The sequence below is a fragment of the Mesocricetus auratus genome, unplaced genomic scaffold, assembly GCF_017639785.1.
Source record: "Mesocricetus auratus isolate SY011 unplaced genomic scaffold, BCM_Maur_2.0 Super-Scaffold_100007, whole genome shotgun sequence".
Lineage (NCBI taxonomy): Eukaryota > Metazoa > Chordata > Mammalia > Rodentia > Cricetidae > Mesocricetus > Mesocricetus auratus.
This window is the reverse complement of record NW_024429191.1, coordinates 96,603,289-96,624,540: the sequence shown is the minus strand read 5'-3', so window position 1 is coordinate 96,624,540 and position 21,252 is coordinate 96,603,289. Positions and strand designations below refer to the sequence as shown.

Below are 21,252 nucleotides of genomic sequence, written 5' to 3'. Positions count from 1 at the left end.
TAAAATCTCCAACTACTCAAAAATTTATATATTTTGAAATATTCCATGGTTCTCAAACCATCAGCTATTTATACATTTTTAAAGAGAACACTCATGTAGCCTGGGTGGGGAGGCTGGGCTTTTGCTCCTTGGGGTTTTGAGCACAGCCAGGAGGACAGCTGGGGTGAATATGTATCCCTGGATGTATTGCACAACCCATCTGCTGCTTGTACCTGGGACTCGAGGGCTCTGAGGCATTGGGCAGACCTGGGCCATTTCAAATCAGACCTGACCATGCAACAGAGCAGGAAGAAACTACTCTATGATCACTGCATTTCAGCAAAGTTCTAAATAGGTACGGATATTAAAAGACTTTTACAATATTCTAGACAGCTTGGCTCAGCTGGCACAGTGTTGTGACACATACAACCCTGACCCATAAAGACCTTCTTTCCTGTGTACCTTGGCAAGGGAAGAGGACCGAAGGTCTAGACAACACTCCAAGCATAGTGGAACCTGCTCACACTCTCTGCATTGGAATAAAGGAACTTGGCTCCCGGGTCCTACATCCAGAAAAATATCCCTGGGCTCCTGTGCCAGGGCATGCTGCCCAGGGCATGCTGGTGAGGGTACATTCTGGGGATGCTAGAGAGACTCTTCCTCAGCCAGCAGGTCCCAACACTCTGCCTGTTCATCTGTACGCAGATGCGTGATAAAGCAAGGGTCCACTACACATGGACCTCCAGAATAACCACCTGGATACACTCAAGTGTCCAGCAGCAGAGCAGAGCAGTCCCATTCACAACATGACCTAGAGCCTCAAGGTCTCCATGTCCCTCCACACTTTCACATCTTGAAGAAAGAGTATTCTATAGTTTGGCTATGTCTAGAGGACACCCTGAAAAGTTTCAAGGATTGACATCAGCCCTACAGTAAGCTACAAAGAGGACAAAACTGAATCTAGTGTGGTGTGCCGGCCAAGGGGCTGCTGGAGGGTTAGGTTACATAATGTCAGCTGGTGAGTCTACAGTCCAATTCCAGGGCCATTAAACAAGGAGGCACACACAGTCACCTATCCCCGCCCCCGCCTCTCTCTCTCCCCCACACCCGCCTCTTTCTCTCCCCCTGTCTTATCATATTATATACTGCATAGCCTAGCGACTCTACTGGCAAGATCTCACTAGATAGGGCTCCATGACCTTAGATCTCCAGAATGGTTGTGGTGCTGTAGAACCCGGGGCCTTGTCCATGCCATGCAAGGAATTGACCATTCAGCTGTGCCTGCAGTCTCCACAGTGCTGTATGTTAGAAACCTCAAAATGGCCTAATACAGGACGCATGCTTGTACATGAATTAAAACATACACCCTGCTGTCCAGCTGCAGACATCTCTCTCTGTTCTGCTGCCTCTTTCTTTGCGGTGGTAAGGGTGGCCAAGAAGGCTGTGGTTATGGAAAGCTAGGGCAATGCTTCAGTGCTGTAAAAACCCAGTAGCATATAAACGCTCCACCGGCTGCGCTGCAGAGCACCTGTGGACCAGGAAGGAGGATGGGGTGGACTGTGCAGAGGTGGAGCACTGGCACACAAGGGCAGGCATCGCATAGACACCGCTGGCTATGGTGGGTCACCTGAAGATGCCCACAGCAGTAACGTCAACTGTCCCACACTCCCGCAACCTCAGCACAGGTGATCTTGAGCTACGGCAATGCTACCACCCTCCCAGCAGGGCTGGCTGCACTGAGGCACAGGCTAACCCTGCCAGCCAGCATGCCCCCAGGGCACTCCATGTGCAGCATATGGAGATACAAGGTGGGCAATGCAGAGATTCCTGCATGATCAGCCTCAGCAGGGAATGTTTTGAGGAGACATCCAGATGGGAACAGAGTGGATGGAGTGAGGGTTGTGCAGCACCCATCAGAGGAATTTGCTGCTCAGCGTTCTAGTCTGAAACCCAACCTTCTTATGAGACTGTAATATAATAGGGAAAAAGTCTAAAACTTTTTCTTTTAAATGGCAACATCCCTCAAGTAAACTGCAAAGGTGAAAAAACACATATCTCAGAACTCAATCTAGTGGCTGCAGCCGATGGCTTCTGGGACTGTGTATGAGACTTTTTTTGAGGGTGGTATAATTCTCAAGTTTGTCATTTGTCTTGGAATAAAAATATAAATATGAATCACCCATTCGCATTCAATTTAACCCTTGCTAAGCTACAAGGGAGAGCAACAATATGGTGTTTGGAACAGCAAATGTTGATTTCAACTGAAATAGACTGCTCTCTGTGACTCAGACCTAAGTCAACACCTTAAACATATGCACGATGACCAATGCCACACTTAAGATTTGTTAAATCAAACATGCTTTTTCCAAAATCTTCTCGGAAACCGTCATTTCTGCTTTTAAACTTCATGATCAAACCAGACTTCACATGTTCTCAATGCTGCATGATGGCGTCACAGCAAACCAGTATCCACACTCTCACTTCACAGCTCCTCCCAGAGAGGTGCACTCTGAACCCTGCCCCTGCCCAGTGACAGCACTTGTCTTCTTTAACTTAAAGACAAACAAACAAAGAAACAATCGAGGGCTGCAGAGAAGGCTCAGGGGTAAAGAACACTATTGCTCCTACAGAGGACCTGGGGTTTGTTCCCAGGACCCACACAGCAACATAAAAACTACCTCTAACTTCGGTTCCAAGGGATCTGACATCATCTCCTAGAATCTGCCAGGCCCCTTCCTTCACTCCCATGGTGTATATACATACATGCAAGAACTACACATTTACATAAAAACAAATTAAAACACCACACCTAGTGTTATAGCATCTGACCAACTCTTTATCACCACTTGTCACCGGAGGGGAGGTAAAGCGGACCCTCTTTGCCCACCTTCAGGGGCTGGGGAGGCAGAAGTGCCAGGGCAGGGCGGGGAGGCCTGAGAACAGCCAGCAGCAGAGGCTGTGGGGTCCCATCTGGGAGAGCACTGGTCCTTTCTGCCTGGCAGAAGGACGCCCACTGTTGCATGTCAGTCTCATGGGCAGTTCTAATAGTGAGTGAGAAACTTCTGCTCATGAAGCAGAAGAAACCACTTCCCCCAGGCCCAGTTCTTCCCTGGGCTGGCTTTGTTTCTTGTCTGGTCATCTTGTCAATAGCAGCTGTCACCTCTGCTATGCCCCATGATTCTGGCCAGCATCCTCTTAGGGCATTGCTACCTGCCTCTTCATTTAGGTTAGCTATATATATATATTTTAACTATATATTTTACTCCCTGTTACATAGCAAACTGACTTCCTTTGGTGTGAGTTCTATGGCTTTAACACACCGAGATATCTGTGGAGCCACAGACAAGACACCGCCTTGCCAGTCCCTTGGTTCACTCACCACAGTCCTGACCTGACCTATTGGCTCTCCTACCCTACAGGTCTGACTTTTACAGAGTGTCACTCTTGGGAGACTGGCTTTGGCAACTACCTGTGTTGTGTGTGTTACTCCTTCCTTCCTTCTTTCTTTTTTAATTCATTTAAGAAGGTGTGCATATGTGTGATGTTTTGTTTTAGATGGTGTCTCATCTTCTCTTTTCTTGCTGATAGCATTTTGCGGTCCTCATGTAATTCCATCTGAATTATTCTGCAGGTTTCATTTTCCTTTTTTAAAATTTCTATTTTATATGTACATGTGTGTGCCTGCTTTGTTGACATGTGCACACATTCGAGCAGGTGCCGGCAGAGGTCAAAATAATGCATCTGACCCCCTGGAACTGGAGTCAGAGGGAGCTGTGAGCTGCTTACGGATGCTGGGAAATAAACCTGGGTTCTCTACAAGAGCAGCAAGTGCTCTCAACCACTGGGCTACCACCCACTCCACCCTGGGGTTTCATTTTTCAAGAGTGAAGCTCCAAAAATAAAGAGGCTGGGTCAGAGGGTCACACCATTATCCCTTTTTGCCAGCCCAGGAAGAGCTCCAGTGTTACTCTGTCTTTGAGGTTCGGGAAAGGACCTAAGCCACAGGTGGGGATGTGCCAGGAATCATCATTGCTCAGCCCTCGTCTGTGGCTCTGATCCCTGGCCTCAGCAGCATCACTGTGGTCCTTGATGACATGTGTATAACATTTGTGCGGTAAGAACACAACAGACAGAAAGGGGACATACGCTCCTAGGTTACACTCTGACACACTCAACTATTAAGGAAGACAGCACAGGCTGCCATACCATAACTGAGAAGGGTACCGGTAACATCAAGAGGCCTCTACCTCTTTCTACTATGTCTACCAGGCCAACTAACCTTCTATGTGTCTGACTGGGGCAGCTTGTTTAGCTCCTGAATGAAGAGCATCACCTACCCAGATCCACTGTCTACCAACAGCCCCACCCTGCTGTGGCTCATGCTTTGGTTTCCAAATGCTCTGTTAAGACCAAACCCTGCTTGGCAGAGAGATTACTGAGCCTCCCATGTGCCCTGCTGGCCCACTGATGAGGCACTACTTTTCATGTTATCCACTGTTTGTGAATGAGTATACCCTGGAGTTTAGATGGCAATTTTCAAAACCCAAGACGAAACACTAGCCTCAAACTGCATGTAGTGTGCTATAGATGCATTTTACATGCCATATCTCTGTGTGTGTGTATGTATGTATGTATTGTAATTTTTATATACAGAGAAGTCAGAATCCCATAGTGCTGTTGTTCCTATTCCTATTTCAAGTTCTACTTTGTTATTCAGCTGAAACTGGAGTCACTTTTCTTCTTTTATTGGGTGATGCTGGGGCATCAGATCCAGGGCCTTGTGTATACTAACAGGGTCTCAATCCATACCCTCAACCCCGGAGGCTTATGCTCCTTTACGCATCTATATTCAGAGTCGATGACATATGGGAAACACACCCTACTGTGTATTTTCTCTTACTAAGGGCTTGGAAGACGGGTGCCCCGAGTGTGCGTGCAACACCCCACTCCCCTGCATGTCTCACTAGGCACGGCACCTCTGCTCTTGGCACAGGGTCTCGGGCTGTTTCCCTCACACACAAGGAGAGCACTTTTCCAGAGATCCATGGGGGAGATTTGCTTTTCTCAGATACTTTGGTAAATTCAGGCCTTGGGTGTTTTCACATACACCACTGTGTGTGATACTTGGAAAACGTTCATCTAGTAATTTTGGAAGATGTAGGGTTCCAAAAATTTCCACAATTTTTCCATACTTCTGACACAAATCAGGATGAGTCCAGAGGAATCAAATACAGGCCAAGTTTAGAGTCGTGAGATGCTATTTCAGAAGCAGAGAAATCAGAACAGGAGAGGGACATACTTCTCAGTGACCTTAGCAGACTTTGAGCAAGGCAAGAAGAAACACAGGTTCTCCTAACACTGTGCATGCCCTGGCTATTTCTTATCCCTTCTCTTTTAAGATGGCCTCACGCTAGCACCTGTAACACCAAGCAGTTGTGTAACCATCACAAGCAGAGCTTCAACCAGAGAACAAAAGGACAGATGCACATGAAAGAAAGGGGGGAACCCCACACTGACGCGAGGGACTTCTGAGGACATGAGTAGGAGGAAGAGAACACTTAGACCCAGGAAGCCACCAGGGCTCAAGTCTTACTTACTTTTCTATCAAATCCAGTGTGACTCCAGGCACCAGACTAACACACTTCTGCATGCAAAACCTGCAAAGAAAGGAGAGGACATGAGAGGCTTGAATGGAACCCAGAACATGAAAACCATCCAGCAATAAAAACACAAGTTTAGACAACACACGGCTTCCTCAGCATGTCATCTTGTAGGTTCAAGAGGCAAGCCTCAGCTGGCAGCGGTGGCGCACACCTTTAATCCCAGCACTCGGGAGGCAGAGGCAGGGGGATCTCTGTGAAGTCAAAGACAGCCTGGTCTACAGAGTGAGTTCCAGGACTGCCTGTCTCAAAAAGAACAAGAGCAGCAGCAAACCTCACTGCCAGCCTGCTAAGGCTGGAAGACCATGGAGCAGCACCTGTAGCCAGCAGCGGGAGGAAAGGGCTGCATGCAGTCAGTGTAAGCTTGTCCCTGGAGAGTAGCAAGGAGCTGAGACTCACAGCAAGGCTCCAGCTAAGAACTGCTGGTGTGGACTGGACTCCCCCACCCAGCCTTTCTTCCTTCTTAAAAAGGTGAGGGGGAGAGGAGCTGGGGAATGGATGCATGTCTTCAAGGAACCCACGTGTACTCAGAGAAGAAAAGGGACACAGATTCAATTGCACTGCTTTAAATCATAAAAAGGTCAAAGGAACCAGAGCCGAGAGACTTCTCATCCATTGACAAATCCATCCTCAAAAGCAAGAGTGGACGTGGAAGGCCTTTATTTAGTGTTTGTGTTGACAGAGGCAAGAAGCCATGCCATCCCCCACCCCCACCCCCGTTAAGAGCCATTGGCACAAATGTCAGCACTGAGGGAGAAGACAGCTCACGGCATAGGGGGGAGTAATGTAAAATGCTTGCACTGTCTACATTTAAAACCAAGAGCAGGGTCCAGTGCTCTCTGCAGACGCACTCTCATCTCTGACACGCTGACAATGGCCCACATGGCTGTACTACCGGCAACAGTGAGGAGCAACTCTGAACAACCTCATTGCTGGCAGAAACTAATGATGCGCTCTACTGCTCTCTCAGCAGGAGCTAAGCTAGGAAGGACATCTGTGGCTTGTATGTATGTATTTTCCAGTTATGATGCCTGCACCTTACTATTGAGGAAAATTAACCCACACAGGATAGGGATGTCATATGATTTTATTAGGGAGAAGTCACTTACATGAGAAACGGAAAACCAAGGTCAGCGCTTGCTGCTCTCTGAGACCCGATTGGAAGCCCAAGAGAGAGCCAGCCCCCTTCCTCTTTATCCCCTGCATTTTCTATGTACCTGTGACCACGCCCAAATGGGCATGATCAGTGCTACAGGTGCATAAAATCTCTCCCTACAATTCCCCTTTTAGTCTAAAGAAAAGATTTAGACTTGAAACAAAACTAAATTGTGTCGATATACAAAATGTCTAAAAAATAAATAAAGAATATATACATAGAAGATGATAAGGATATTTATGTATCAAACATCATATATAGAAATAAGACTTTACACGGCTCGGTAAAGGAAGACCACATGGAAATACTCAGATTAGCAGTTATGGGTTAACAATTAAGTCAGAACAACAAGAAACCACAGCAAACAGCCAACAGCTTCATCCTATAGCATCCTGCGTGTTCATTTGGGACTGACACGGCTCTGGGACCAGGCTGGCGGGAAGAGTATGTCCACACATCACCAATAGATACTGTGTTCGGTGCAAGCATCAGGCCACACCCAGGAGAGAAGGACGGAACCCTTTATGGGTAGTGGGCTTGGAGAACAGAGGCAGCAGTGGGATAAGAGGGCAAGAGAACGGAGGAGTAAAAGACACAGACGCAGAAAGGCAGAGACAGATGGCACGTGCCAAGTAGACGCCTCTTGCGCAGAACACGGAGCACAGCTGCCCAGCTATCTTCTCTGCCTTAAGAAACGGGGCTCAGCTCAAGCAGGGGGACAAAGCTGGTTTGGGTGAGCTGCCAGCCACTGTTCTATGTTCAAAGGGCAAAACAGAGCTGGGTGCTGAATCTGGCCAAGCTGGTAGCTAGGCTCTGAGTAGCTAGAACCTTCTGCTAATCTCCTGAGTGCTCCACTCAGCCCCCTCCAGGCACCTTACACCTTCGGGAGTCAGCACAGATGCAAACAGCTCCAACGGCTTTAATATCTCCTGCTGCATAAGCAGGACCTTTTTGGGGTCTGGGTCATATGTGAGCCACACTCCTCAATGTTTTGTCTTCTCATCCATAATGGATTTATTGACTGGGGTTTCTGGAATCTAGTAATGACAGGATCATTTGTATCAGACTAATTCTTTTGTTGAAAGCAATAATAAATCCCAGACAAAATATTAAAAACAACCAACCACTTGGTAATTCTAAAGAACAAACAGAAGAGAAACCGGAAGTGTTATAACCTTGGCAAAGGATGAGCCACCTGTCGGGTTGCACATTCACACCACATATGGGGACAGCGGGAGCAGTCTCCCTGGGGTGAGGATCAGAGATCAGCACTGAAGGCTGCCAGGAAATTGGAGAAATAACCTTAGACTGGAGGGAGCCAAACCTTCATCTGGCACTGGCTGACTCATGAGCTACAGACAGGATGTGACTACAAGGATCCCTGTGGCAACAGGAGGCTCAAAGTATTAATTGGGAAGTACAGCACCTCTTGCCCCAAGAAGGCAGAGGAAGTCTCCCCAACCCCCTTCACCAATTAAGAGGCCCTGAGAAGCCCCAGGGCTTTCAATGGACTCCCAGAGGGATCCTGCCTTAGTTACAAACAGTATTCCAGGATCAAGAGTGACAGTCTGGAGCTAGGAACAAAGTCAAAAAGGTCAGACCCATTGCCAAGCTATTGGGGAGCTGGGTCCAATCCTACTGCCCACCCCACCCGACTGGGCTGACACTGCTCTGAACAGAGTAGAGCAGTGCTTCCTACTTCCAGAATGGGTGGCGTAAGGTCAAAGCCAGAGAAAACATCACAACAGACAGACTTTGGAATTGATAGAATTTTAAGGTTAGAAAAGCCTAATTGATGATTGACTGGGAGAGTAGCGTTCTTATAGCAGTGAAAAGGTACAGCTCTCTTAAGTATGGAATTCAAGCAAGGGCATGTAAACTACTGAGGCCATGCTCACTTGGAGCACAGCATGCTTAAGTGAGCACTGAACCCACAAAGTTCCCTCATTTAAACTACTGAGGCCATGCTCACTTGGAGCGCAGCATGCTTAAGTGAGCACTGAACCCACAAGTTCCCTCGCCAGCACCGTCAGTTCTCCGCACTGCAGCCTGTCTCACCTTTCACGCTGTTCTCTTCTACATGGGGGTTTCCTGGACAGGGAAGGCCAGGACAAACTCAAGAGACAAAATGACTCCGTGCTGGGCATGGCGGCTGTGCACACCTTTAACCTCAGCACCCAGGAGTCAGAGGCAGGCACATCTCTGTGAGTTTCAGGCCAGTGCAGTCTACACACCAAACTTAGGACAGACAGGACTACATAGAAAGACTTTCTAAAAACAAACAAAACAACAACAACAAAAAACCTCAAATAATCCATAAAACTGCCCAGGTGTGGTGACTCATGCTTGTAAACCAGACTGGGGAGGCTGAGACAGGAAGATCATTTCAAGTTCAAGGCTGGCCCAGGCTGCAGGGAAAAGTCCATCTAAAGCACTGAATGAAATAAAATTAGTCAAACAGCCAAGAGTTGCTCCATGTTCTGTGTTTGGAGGTTGTTGGCCTGTGTCTAGTGTTTACTTCTCACCATGAAGTAAGAGGCAGCATTTACTCTCAGGGACACCAGAGTGAGGCTTGAGCGTCCTGAGAACAGCTGGCCAAAGCGATGTTCACTTTTTGGGAGGCTGAGACAAGAATACTGTTGAGCCCAGGAGCTCAACCCCAGCCTGGGCAGTTTGGCGAGGCCAATTCCAACAACAAGAAAGTCAGAGCAGAAGACAACACAGAGCAGCCCTGAAAACAAATAGGGTTTGTTTGTTTTTTTCCAGAAACTGACCATTCTCAGAGAAACAAACAGAGTAAGCAGCAGGCAGGGAAAACAGAAGGAAGGGGGTACGATTTTATACCCAGCATGACTACCATTTAAACGTGCAGGCAGAGGTGTTCTTAGGCGCACAGCCTCAGAGGCTGCTCATCAAGGGGATATGAGAGACAGCTGGGTGACACTGGCATTGGAGGACAAGGGTGAAACCTGAGGCCTTGAAAGAGACACAACACAGGAAGAGCTTTGACATGGAACCTCTCAAAAGAATAACAAACACAAACAAAAGGAAAATGATGTCGAGTAAGTCAGGTACCAGCGGCCCAGAGGTCTCCTCTGCAGCAGCTCCACCGTGAGCCGCTGCTTTGAACAGAGTGGCTACACAAACCTGGCTAAGCATCCACACAGGGCCTTGCACAGGGGCACGGACACAACAGCAGCTAGAAACTGGGCTGATTATCCTGCCTTCCAGGAACCAGCCAGAGGAGACAACGCTTCCCCAGCAGGCCAGCTGCAGCCTGCCACCAGCCATCAGGTTCCGGCCCGCTTTAATCCTCACACCACAAGTGACCCGAGGCTAACCAAGCCCTTTCTATTTTCTGCCACACAAGGAGCTCTGATTCATGTTTGGTCTGTGTCTCTGCGCTCTGAAGCTCTCCTCTGTAACCCTCACAGAGACACTGCTACAGAGCTGTGCAGATGGAAAGGCAGGGAAACTGGGGACAGGAGCAGGGAAGGAGCCCCCACTTTAAGTCCAGCTGGAGCCACCAACAGAGCCGCAAATGCTGCAGCATGATCGCCAGCTGCTGAGGTCGGTGACCTCGCCAGCTGCAATCCAGACATTTGTTAGGAACATCACTAGAAACCCCCTTACGAGGAAAGGACATCGCTAAGCACCTTGCGCAGACCTTGTGGCTCCTAATGTCACCTTGTCAGATTATAATTCTACCCAAGGCATTACCAGAGCCACCTCACATATCAAATAAAAGAGAAAAGAAACAGAAGGCTCCTTAGCAACCTCAGAGATATATGCGGCATGTGTGCCTAATGCTGGGTCTGGTGTCTGAGTCTCAAGAGCCTGCAGCATTGCCACACTTGGGCGTGTCTTACTTGGAGCTGCTCAAAGCCACACTCTGAGGTGTATGGCCTGTCACTTTCCACCTTTTCCTGTCTCCTCACCCAAGGGAAACTCTTGAGGCTGCTGAGGATAGCAGAGTAGCATGTGTCTCTGGACCCTCACACCAACACAATGTCTAATTACAGACTCAAAAGTAGAGCCTAGGTGGAGAGATGGCTAAGAGCACTCACTGGCTGCTCTCCAGAGGTCCCAGGCTCGACTCGCGCTCACCAACCCTGTAATGGCGAGTTGCAGGGGACCTAGGACACTAGGCACATAAGAAGTGCATAAGACAAACCTGTACGCAAGAGACCCAGACACAGCAGCTGAGCAGGTAAATAAACAGACGGTGCCAGCCAGCTGGATAGGGTGGGTTACTCCTGTAAGCCAAGCTCTCGGTTGAAGCAACTGGCAGCCTGGGTTGCACCGTGAGTGCTAGGCCAATGTGAGGTACAGAGTATGACCCACCAGGAAAGATCTCTAAGCTGCTCTTACTTTCCCCTTTGACTGTATAGAATGGCTTCCACAGGCAGTTTCTAGGCCGATAGCCAGGACTAGACACACGTAGGAAGGAACCTGCTATCTCAGGTGTAGAACCAGGTGAGCCAGAAGAAAAATGAATCCTTTTTTTTGTTTGTTTTTCGAGACAGGGTTTCTCTGTGGCTTTGGAGGCTGTCCTGGAACTCCCTTGGTAGTCCAGGCTGGTCTCGAACTCACAGAGATCCGCCTGCCTCTGCCTCCCGAGTGCTGGGATTAAGAAAAAGGAATCTTCTGGTCAGTAAGTGAAGGACTCCGGCCAGTGTGAAGAGCACGGCTCTGCTCTGGCAGGTCTTACCTTCTCTGCCATCCCCTCTGCCTTGCTAAAACCCATTAGAAGATTATATTCCTGAAGCTGTCACCAAGGTCCATTCCCTCATTTGGACACTTCCTCCTCCTGAGGCTGACCCTCAGGAGGTCCAGCTATCAAAGTACTGAAGTTAATTAGGCTCACCTAATTAACATGCCCAATTAAAATTAAATCAAACACCTCATCCTGACACAGGGTTTCCTCCTTTACCTTTATAAACCAGCATTTTCCTACGTTTAACATCTGTCTCCTCTCTATCCAGAGACAGTCCTTTGTCCTTCTGGGACAAATACCCCTTCCCCCTTTCCCTTGCTCCCTTCCCCTTCTCCTTTGTCCTCTATCTCGTCTTTGTCCCTCTGGGTAAATAAATCTCCTTGGTGCTGGGAATTTGGTTTTGAGGGTCCTGAGCCAATACTTTCCTTTCGGTAAGAGACACAGGGGCGGGGAAGCGGCAGCCAGCAAGGTGCTGCCCGCCCGTGAGACATCACATTGGCCATCATTTTAGCATTTTCTCAGCACTATTTCTAATGGTTGAAACCTGCCCTCGGACAGAAAGAAAAGGCAGAGCTCAGGAAGCTGGCAGAGGAAAACCATAAGGGCCATCTACTGCACAAAGCTTCTCCATCTTCAGGGTGCAGACTTTCAAACATGTCCTCCCTTAGGCTGTCAGCAGCTGCAGCTGACTTGTGAGAAGAAAGCAACGCCCCTTCCCAAGGAGGCGCCTTCTTCTGGGGAGGAAATTTTGAACACATCGTGCCTGGCGGCACGCTCCCGCATGACAAAACAGAAGACACCCTTCCCAGAACTGCCCCCAGCTTCAGGCTCCTTGCTCCTCATCCAACTCATACGTAGTAAACGGCACATGGAGCACATGCATCCTGTGCATGGGTGCAGACGATTGTAGGAAATGCACACGTCGGCTCTGATCCTCATACCCTCTCATTTAGGGCAGGGTTTCTTCTTTTTGTCTGTTTTCGTTTTTTGAGATAGGGTGTCTCTGGGTAGCTTTGGAGCCTGTCCTAAAACTTTGAAGATACAGACATTTACATGTGCTTGTGCTTACACTTACACACACACACACACACACACACACACACACACACACACACTTGTACATGTGTGTATGCATATAAAACTGGGGGCATTCAAGATAGTTTCTCTGTGTAGCCCTGGCAGTCCTTGAACTCACAGAGATCCTCTGCCTCTGCTTTCTGATTAAAGGCGAGCCCATGCTCCACTCCCCACCCCTTGCAGGACAATACTTCCTGACTGCGTACTGATGGGAAATGGCCATGCGGTGGCAGCTACCATCCCCTGGAAATCACATCACTGTTAGAAAGAACACAGAGTCAACAGCAGACAGGCACAGACCCCACAGTGTTCACACACAGACATGGGTACCATCATCTACCTCCTCATAGCCTTTCCTTTCCCACCTGATCTGTTCTTCCTGTATTTAGAAGTGTTACTCAAAGTTCTTCTAGGATTGTCACAGGCATGAGGTTGGAGATCACCTGAACAAAGCAGACAGAACACCAAGCAGCCTGTGTTTCCACCTCTTACCATTCAGTGGCAGCCAAGAGAGGCCTGACCCCAGGTAATACTGGCCAGAGGCAAGCTGAGAGCAGCAGAGCACAAGGGGTCCCTAATACAGGGGCTGAGATGATGCCACCACAGAGCTCTGAAGCTGCTGCACGACTAGTGGCCCAGAGCCAAGGCTGATTCTCACCCAAGTTCAAGTGAGAAAAGAAACTGGCTGGGAGGAATCTGAAGCAGGCTGGAACCACACACTCCCTCCCCATGTACAGGGAAGGGTCAGTACTTGCAAAGGTCAGGTTAGGAGACGCAGACAGATTGCTCTCCCTTCTTTTGCTAATGTAATAGGCCTTGTCTACAAGGAACCTCCCGAGTGCTGAGGCTGGGACCCACCTCTGACTTGACACACATTCCTCTCTTGCCATCCCATCTAGTGCCCAGAACACATCTGAACACCAGTGTCTCTAACACAGGGTTAACATCTTCTGAATGGATCATTCATCAATCATGCAGTTGGTAGGTACCAGACGGCTTTACGACCATGAGCACACTGCCTTAACAGAAGCAGATGGGAAGTCCAGCCAGAGGCAAAGAAAACTTTTATCAGACAGCTAGCTACCCACAGCAGCCATGGATCAACAGACATGGACACGAGTCTAGGTCCTCCAGTGGCAGCAGCGGGTTCACACTGGACAAACAAGAGCTCTTGGCTGGGAGTGCTCGTGTGTAGCAGGTGGGAAGGCTGGTAAAGTTACCTTTGGCTGTGCTCCTGGTCTGTGGCTTCAGCCTCAGGTGTGCCCCACTAAGTACAGAGGCTTCCGGAAGCAGATAGCCCACTGGTAGGAAAGGGCAGACGATTCTCACAGTGACTTATACACCGTGACCCACAAAACTTCTTATCATGTATGGCCCACAGAATCGAATCTGTTTATCACACCTGTGATGGGACACTTCCTCTTTGAAAATAAGGCCAGAGTGTGCTGAAATGACCTATCTGTACACGTGATATGGGGCAATTCGGCCTTCCAGCCAGGAGCAACACAGGCCCAGAGTTATACTCCCTGACATGTTAGTCCTGTCCTGGAAGCACATGTGGAGAATAACTCAGAACAAGGAGAAGGGCTGTGCTTTGGGAAGAGGAGCAGGAGCCTTGTCAATAGGAAACACTGCAATTTTATACTACTGGGCAAATGCTTAAATAATTCTATCTATAAATATGATGGAGTACTAAACTTGAAAATAAAGTACCAGGTAATAATAAAGAGTGGTCATCTTCAGCCTGGAAACCTGGAAGGCCATTACAGAGGAATGGGAGTTCCGTGTAGTTGAGTTTCATAATGTGTGGGCAGGAAGGACAGACAACATGACAGGACCGCGGAGACTGAGCTCATCCTTTCATCTCTCCTCCATTGCTAGCTTGCAGGAGACTGCAGTGAGTGAGGGACAGGGAGCCCCACAATGGCACGTGCGTGTGGACCACTGGAGCTGCAGAGTGAAGCGTGTCTGTGGTCTCTTCTCACACAGCCCCAGGCCTTGCTTGTGGTAAAGGGATTGATGCTCAGCTGGAGGAGCAGGGACTTCTCTGAGAAGGAGTAAATGAGGGGCCTTGAGCAGAGGTGACAGGAGGGAAGGAAGCCCACGGGGAGCAAAGGGACCCTTGAATGAACGTGTAAGAAGCTGAATCCTCCTGAGTGAATACACATTGGTGGCATGAGCAAGTGTCACGGACCCCAATGCATCAGACCCATAGGAACTGGCGAAGCCTTCATCCGGTCCCTGTGTGGATGCTGACAGTGTGTGCAACATCCAGCAACCACATTTTCCTTCTGCTGTGACTGCAACCTGAGACTGCTCCCCTAGAGACCTCTCACTGAGACTAGCTAAGGACTACTGAACGTAATAAAAGTTTCCAAGCTGTGCAGTAGAGCAAGCACAGCCCACCTGATCCTAGATTTTCTGTCTATCACATCTATTCCTACTCTATCCCAGTCTGGTTTTCAGCAACAAACTGCTCAAGATGCACCAAGTGCCAGAGAACAGAGCCCAAGGAAGCAGAATGGAGGAGGGAGAAGAGGCCGGAGACACCTGTGACCAAGCTGGAGAATTCGGTTTGATCCCCAGGATCCACATGGAGCTTAACTGCCACAAGCTGTCCTTGACATGTGCACCAGGGGTATACACACCCTGTCCACAAAAATAAGGAGACAGGAGAAAAGGTTTGCAGGAGTATACACACCATGTCCACAAAAATAAATGTCACAGACAAAGACAGGAAAACGGTTTGCTATAGTATCACCCCGCCTGGCCCCACCTGAAAATCCACCCCATCTCTGAGAACTAACATGAGACTGAGCTTCTGCTGCTTGAAGCAGGGCTCCCTGTCTGCTGGAAGGAATGGTGTAGGCAAGCAAGAAAGGGAAGATGTACCCCACGGAGGACAGGTGTAAAGATTGGACAAAGGGACAGTGCGCCAAGTGTGTGAGGGAGAGATGGAGGATATCCAGCCGCATTTCAGAGAATGGCTTAAAAGCTTTCCATGGCAGAGGGGAAGAGAAAGGGAGGGCTAATATCTTGAAGACAGATGCTGCGTCTGATCCTCGCATTTTGTGGTCCCCTGCAAACAGGTCCTCAGGACAAGCTGTATCACAGCACTGTGAGGGGCAGCGTGCTCAGGCCACAGTGAGAGGCCTGGGAGCTCTAGGAAGAACAGCTGCTGGCTGTGGGGAGGCTGCAGCAGGCAACTGGAGAAAGCAGGCAGGGGTGGGCAGCCAGTGGGCTCAGCTGTAAGGCAGGCTGCACATTAACACCTGGTTCCCAATCAATCACATGCTCCTGCATCCCAACTTACGTGGCAAAGACGCAGTGAAACCATGGGGGAAGTACCTTGCAAATGACAGTGTATTATGCAATAATACGCACAGGCTGACACAGACCTCACATCTTCCATTTGACAGTACTCCCTGGACAGCTGCACTGCCTCTCTACTGCTGAGAAGCATTATCATCCTCACAGAGAAACTGACTCGCTGGAGGGGAAGAATGGACAGAGAGCTTTCTCAGAGAGCCACACCACCAATCAGGGTTCCCTTCTTGGGACAGGAGGACAAGCAAGGGAGCATGTACAGCAAGAGAGCACCATGCAGGGGCAGGGCTACCGTCCTGGCCACCAGAAGCAGCTAATGGCCTGAGGAGAGCTTTGCCATACAATGGAACATTAAAGGAACCAGCACCACACAGCAGAATCCAGCTGGCAGAGGCCACAGCACTCCAAGAGTTCAATTCCAATTCTGGCCAGCAGCAGTTGGCCAGCACGGTTAGCCACAGTGGCTTACCGTGGAAGGAGGGATAGGCCCAGACCAAACGAAAGGGAGGTGCCTTCCAACAAGCCCCGAGGCTAACAATCTTCATGGGAGTGAGAAAAGAAACGCGATCCATAAAAGGAAGAGATGCTTTACACGATCGCTTCTCTGTGCACTCACAGAATATACTGCTCCATCTTGGCACACACATCAAAATCTGAGCTGGAGATGCAGCCCACTAAGTCAGCCCTGATGGCAGCACCGCTTACCTGAAGAGCCTCCAGCCGGCCTCTGGGGGCGCTGGTGACAACCTGTGGAGAAGCTGCGACATGACATCAGAGCTGTAAAGCAGGTGGCCTCCTCACTAATGGCAATGCCACCATCTCTGATAGGAGAGATCTGCAGTAGATCCTCTGTGCCTGCTCACACCCTCCCCAGACAGAGTCTGCTGGTACTTTCACCTGGGATTCCCGCCTCAAGCTGGACAGCCATCACATCACCTGTCTTGTATGGAGGGGCAGCAGGCGAACATACAAGGGCATACATGTGATATACTTTAGTTACTCTATATGATAACTGTCACACTGCCTCATCCTGTCTCTCGCATCCTGGGGACCATCTCTGTCCTATCAAAGGCCCTGCTGCACGAGGCTGTCTCTATCCACTAAGGAGGACAGGAGGATCTATGGAGAATTCGTTCCTGCACCTGCTCCTTCCAGTGAAACCTCATCCATCACAGGAGGTCCCATCTGCTCCATCCCCTTCTTCTTGTCAAAGCACTGATGGAAGCTTGTCCCTCTCCCTGTAAGACACTGTTCCCAGAAGACAGCCACTTGGACTCATAAACCCTTACCATCTGTACATGCACAAGGCTATCTGCAATGTTGCTAACCCTGAAGACAAAAGTTAACAAAAGTCAAGAGCCTGTGCTCACTGTAGTAACCCAGCCACTAGGGGCAAGGGAGTGACAGAAGGGACTCTGAAGCCTACCGAAGCCTCTCCTGTGTCATGAAAACGGACAGCAGTAGCGTGAACAGCAAGAAGTCAGGAACACAGGCTGATTGTCCCCAGCATCACTCAGAACGTTAAAACAACCACGCAGTGCTGTGCCACCATCTGCACAGGTCTTACCTGGCAGCACAGACTGGGCATGCTAACAATGTCACCTGAGAGGCACCTCATTGCAATGCAGGTGAAAGGGAATGGAACAGCTTCTACAATCACCACCCCAAAGTAGCACCACGGGCTGACAGAGCTCATGCGTGTCCACTATTACACACACAGCTGTGTGGACCAACAAGCTTTAATGAAACATGGCAATATCACCAATCAAAAGCTTTAGTTCTAGGCACACTACAGACACATAAACAGACAAGCAGTCAACTGACATTAAAATGCCCAGAGGCGCAGCCTGAAGACACAAGTCTCCCAGAAGCAATTGCTCCATAGATGCTTCCCAAGCACAGTTTCCAACAAAGACCAGAACCAATGTGAAACAAGGTCATGATGGCTGGTATCCTAACAGCAGACAGTTAATTGCTCTCCTACCATTGTCTGATGCCAGTGAGGAGGACGGAGAGGCAGAGAGAGAGCAAAGTTCCTGGAATCACATCACTATTGCGGTACTGTGAGAACCCCACTGAGAGCTGAACGGCATGCAACCGTAATTCTCTTCTGAACACACTTACGTTGAAAGTGTGTTCTGTCCACACGCTGCCCTTCAGTCAACCTCATACACAACCCCAGGGGCTGGTACAGTCGACCCTGACAAAGACTCCAGACGCAATAAGCTGAGAGCACTGCTGATAAGGTTTCCATGCTAGACTGACAGGAGAGGAGAGTGAGCCAAAAGAGAATTACAGCACAGACAAGCTTCAAGTCAGGACCAGAGACCAAAGCCAGCCGTCCTGTGTGTACAGACATCCCTCACTGCGTATCTTTGTGGGGAACAGCATGCTTTGCAAAGGACCTGGGTGCCTAAAACTGGGTCAGTGTAGTCACTACTTGAAACAGTGAAAGCCCAGCCATTACTAATTGGCTTCCATGCTGCTATTGTTCTACTGTTTCACATATGTGAGTGGCCAGGAAAACTGTCCACAGTCCAGGCCACCTCCTCTGTTTGTGCCTTGCCCCCTATGCCCCCAGGCCCTGTACTGATCCCCCAAGTCTCAAATCAGAGAGCATTCTCCTATGCCCCGATCCACATCTCCAACATGTGTCCGTCTGTGTTTTCACTCAGATATACACATACACTTAAATGTCTGCTACTGTATATATTTGTGTTTAATTTATAAAAAGTACTGTGCTATAAATCTAATACTGTTTCTTATTTTTTTACTCAACATTTTACATTTAAAAATACTTAAATCAACTTTAAGGAGGTATAATTTGCATACAATAAAATATACTAGTTTAAGACTGCACTTTGCAGCAGGGACTACTACACTTCTGTAGCTCCCACAGAGGATGTTCTGTCGCCCTCATGCCATCTGAGGCAGTTACATGCATGTGTGCATGACCCCAACGACTCTGTTTCATCTGATCACAGCTAGTCTTCCAGACTTTAACATAATAGAAACCCAAGGTAATCTTTACAACGTGTGGTAGTGCAATTGGTCTTGGAGTGGGAGCGGGGGTCGGGGAGGCATCTGTTAGCAGCACCTGTTCCAACGATCTCAGTTTAAAGGGAGGCAGGTGTGCTGCTGGTGTCACATTTGAGAATGACATCATGTCATCTTGGTTTCCAGTTTTGTTTTGCATACAGAGTAAAGGCAGAGTTTTTTTTTTCTGCAAGCTATAACTAAGGGTGCATAGTCCTTCCTCATCAAAGTATTTAGGCTTCTTAGTGCAAAACCAATCTGCAGTAGGCACGAGGCATCACTGTCACGTGATGGCAGCTCTATACTGAGTCTTAAAACACTGAGCCCTTCCTAACTGTCCTGGCTGTGCCCTCTGTGCTTCTGTCTATCTGGAATGGTCTGAACTTGCTCCTGGCTTAGTCCTCACCTTATGTGCCATGGTCACACTGTCAAGACAATTGTACCCTCCTGACTTCTTACTCCTTTGCCACCTTCAATGCCACGCTGGAGTCTATGACTCCAGCCTCTGCTGGCTGCTGTTTATCTGCTCAGTCCTGTGGCTTTCACCTTTGTATTTTCTGTCTTGATGAGTACTGTGCCACTCATTTTCACTTTTGTCTCAAGAGATCACACTGCCATCAGACTGCATTTTCTAGGGTCCACGCTTATCTGTCTGTTTCTTCCTATATTCTTCTGCATGCTCACCCGGCCCTACCCGCCACAGAGCTGGCCATCTCTAGCGTGGTGAGATACATCTGGTTTCTTTGGGAGGGGTCTTCACAACGCACATCTTTCTCTCCTCTTGCTTTTTCCTTTTCTCTTACTCTCCCAGAGCTATCTCTACAATGGCAACTCATCTTCTCTTTTTCCTGTTTTCTAAGTCCTTTACACCCATAACATTTGCTTTCTCAACCAATGCTCTTTCTGAGGCAAAGCAGCCGAATGAACCAAGGCGAGAGAGAGTGGATGCAGTCAGGGACAAGCATCTCAGCCTGCTCCTCACCATCCCCGCCCCTAGTCCATCTCAACTGAATCGAGTGGAGACTGGGACTCTAAGGGCGAGAGAAACACCCTCTGAGTGGGCATGCAAAAAACTGTGGCTCCCGGGACACTCAAAAGCCAGCTGGGATCTGTGTAGGGCCAGAAGATAGCTGGTTTTTAGACAGTGAAGCTAATTCTTCACAGGAAGACTGCAGGTCACACTCTTCACAACGCTGCACGGTTGGTCAGCCAAACTCCAGGCTAAGGTGTACTCAGCAATCCTTCTGCCTCTCAGTCTCTGGCATGCAAGGATCTCTCTCTCTCTCTCTCTCTCTCTCTCTCTCTCTCTCTCTCTCTCTCTCTCTCCCTCCCTCCCTCCCTCCCTCCCTCCCTCCCTCCCTCCCTCCCTCCCTCCCTCCCTCTGTCTCCCCACCCCCTCTCTCAGAGAATCTAAACAAGAGGGTTAGAGAGATGGCTCACTCAGTGGTAAAGAACATACACAGCTCTTCCAGAAGACCAGAATTCAATCTCAGCACCCATGTCACATGGTTCACACCATCTGAAATTCCTGCTCCAGGGGGAATCTCACCAATTCTTATAGTGGGTGAGCGTGTGCGCACACACACACACACACACACAAAACTCCACCATACCACCACCACCTCCACTCTCCCCTCTGTGTTAATTCAGAATTGCTATGACCTAAACACCATGACCAGCATGGTAAGGAGTGTGGCAAGCATGGCACTGGAGTAGTAGCTGAGAGCTCACATCTAAAATCACAATTGCATTGCAAATAGAGCTAAATGGGAACTTTTGAAACCTCAGAACCCACCCAGAGTGATATAACCCCTCCAACAAGACCCCTTCTAACCCTTCCTAAACAATTCCACCAACTGTGGAGGAAGTATTCAAACGTAAGAGCCTATAGCGGCCATTCTCATTCGGACACCACAGAACCCAAACAAGATCAAAGCACTTAGTGGGGACACAGGACGTCTGTTTTCTCACAGAGCTGCTGAATTTCAGAAGACCTCTCAGGGAACAGACTGTCTGTTACTACCAAAACCACAGCACCCGCATTTGTAGCAGCAAGTCCTATACAACATGAAGTGTCACCACAGCGTCTGAGATGATACACAATGGCAAAGAGATCTACACAGGGTCCATGCCAGGGTGAATGGAGCAGAACTTCCCCTGCTGCATATATCTTCAACACTGCACAGTTAGCACTTAACTCCAGAAAGTCAGTGGTTTAAATGGACCTCACTCCAATCTAAAATAATGGTGTCATTTTCATTAACACAGAACTGTATGCTGCCTGCTGTAAAAGGCATCAA

The 21,252-nt window shown here is 48.9% G+C and overlaps 1 protein-coding gene across 1 annotated transcript in view; it reads right to left on the bottom strand.

Annotated features, from left to right (window-relative positions):
• The window catches only part of Rptor (regulatory associated protein of MTOR complex 1), a 231,918-nt gene that overhangs the window by 92,611 nt on the left and 118,055 nt on the right, over positions 1 to 21,252 (bottom strand). Inside the window, exon 7 of the mRNA XM_040750158.1 lies at positions 5,577 to 5,636. Within this exon, the coding sequence (XP_040606092.1) occupies positions 5,577 to 5,636 (60 nt within the window). The remainder of the gene's footprint in view (positions 1 to 5,576; positions 5,637 to 21,252) is intronic.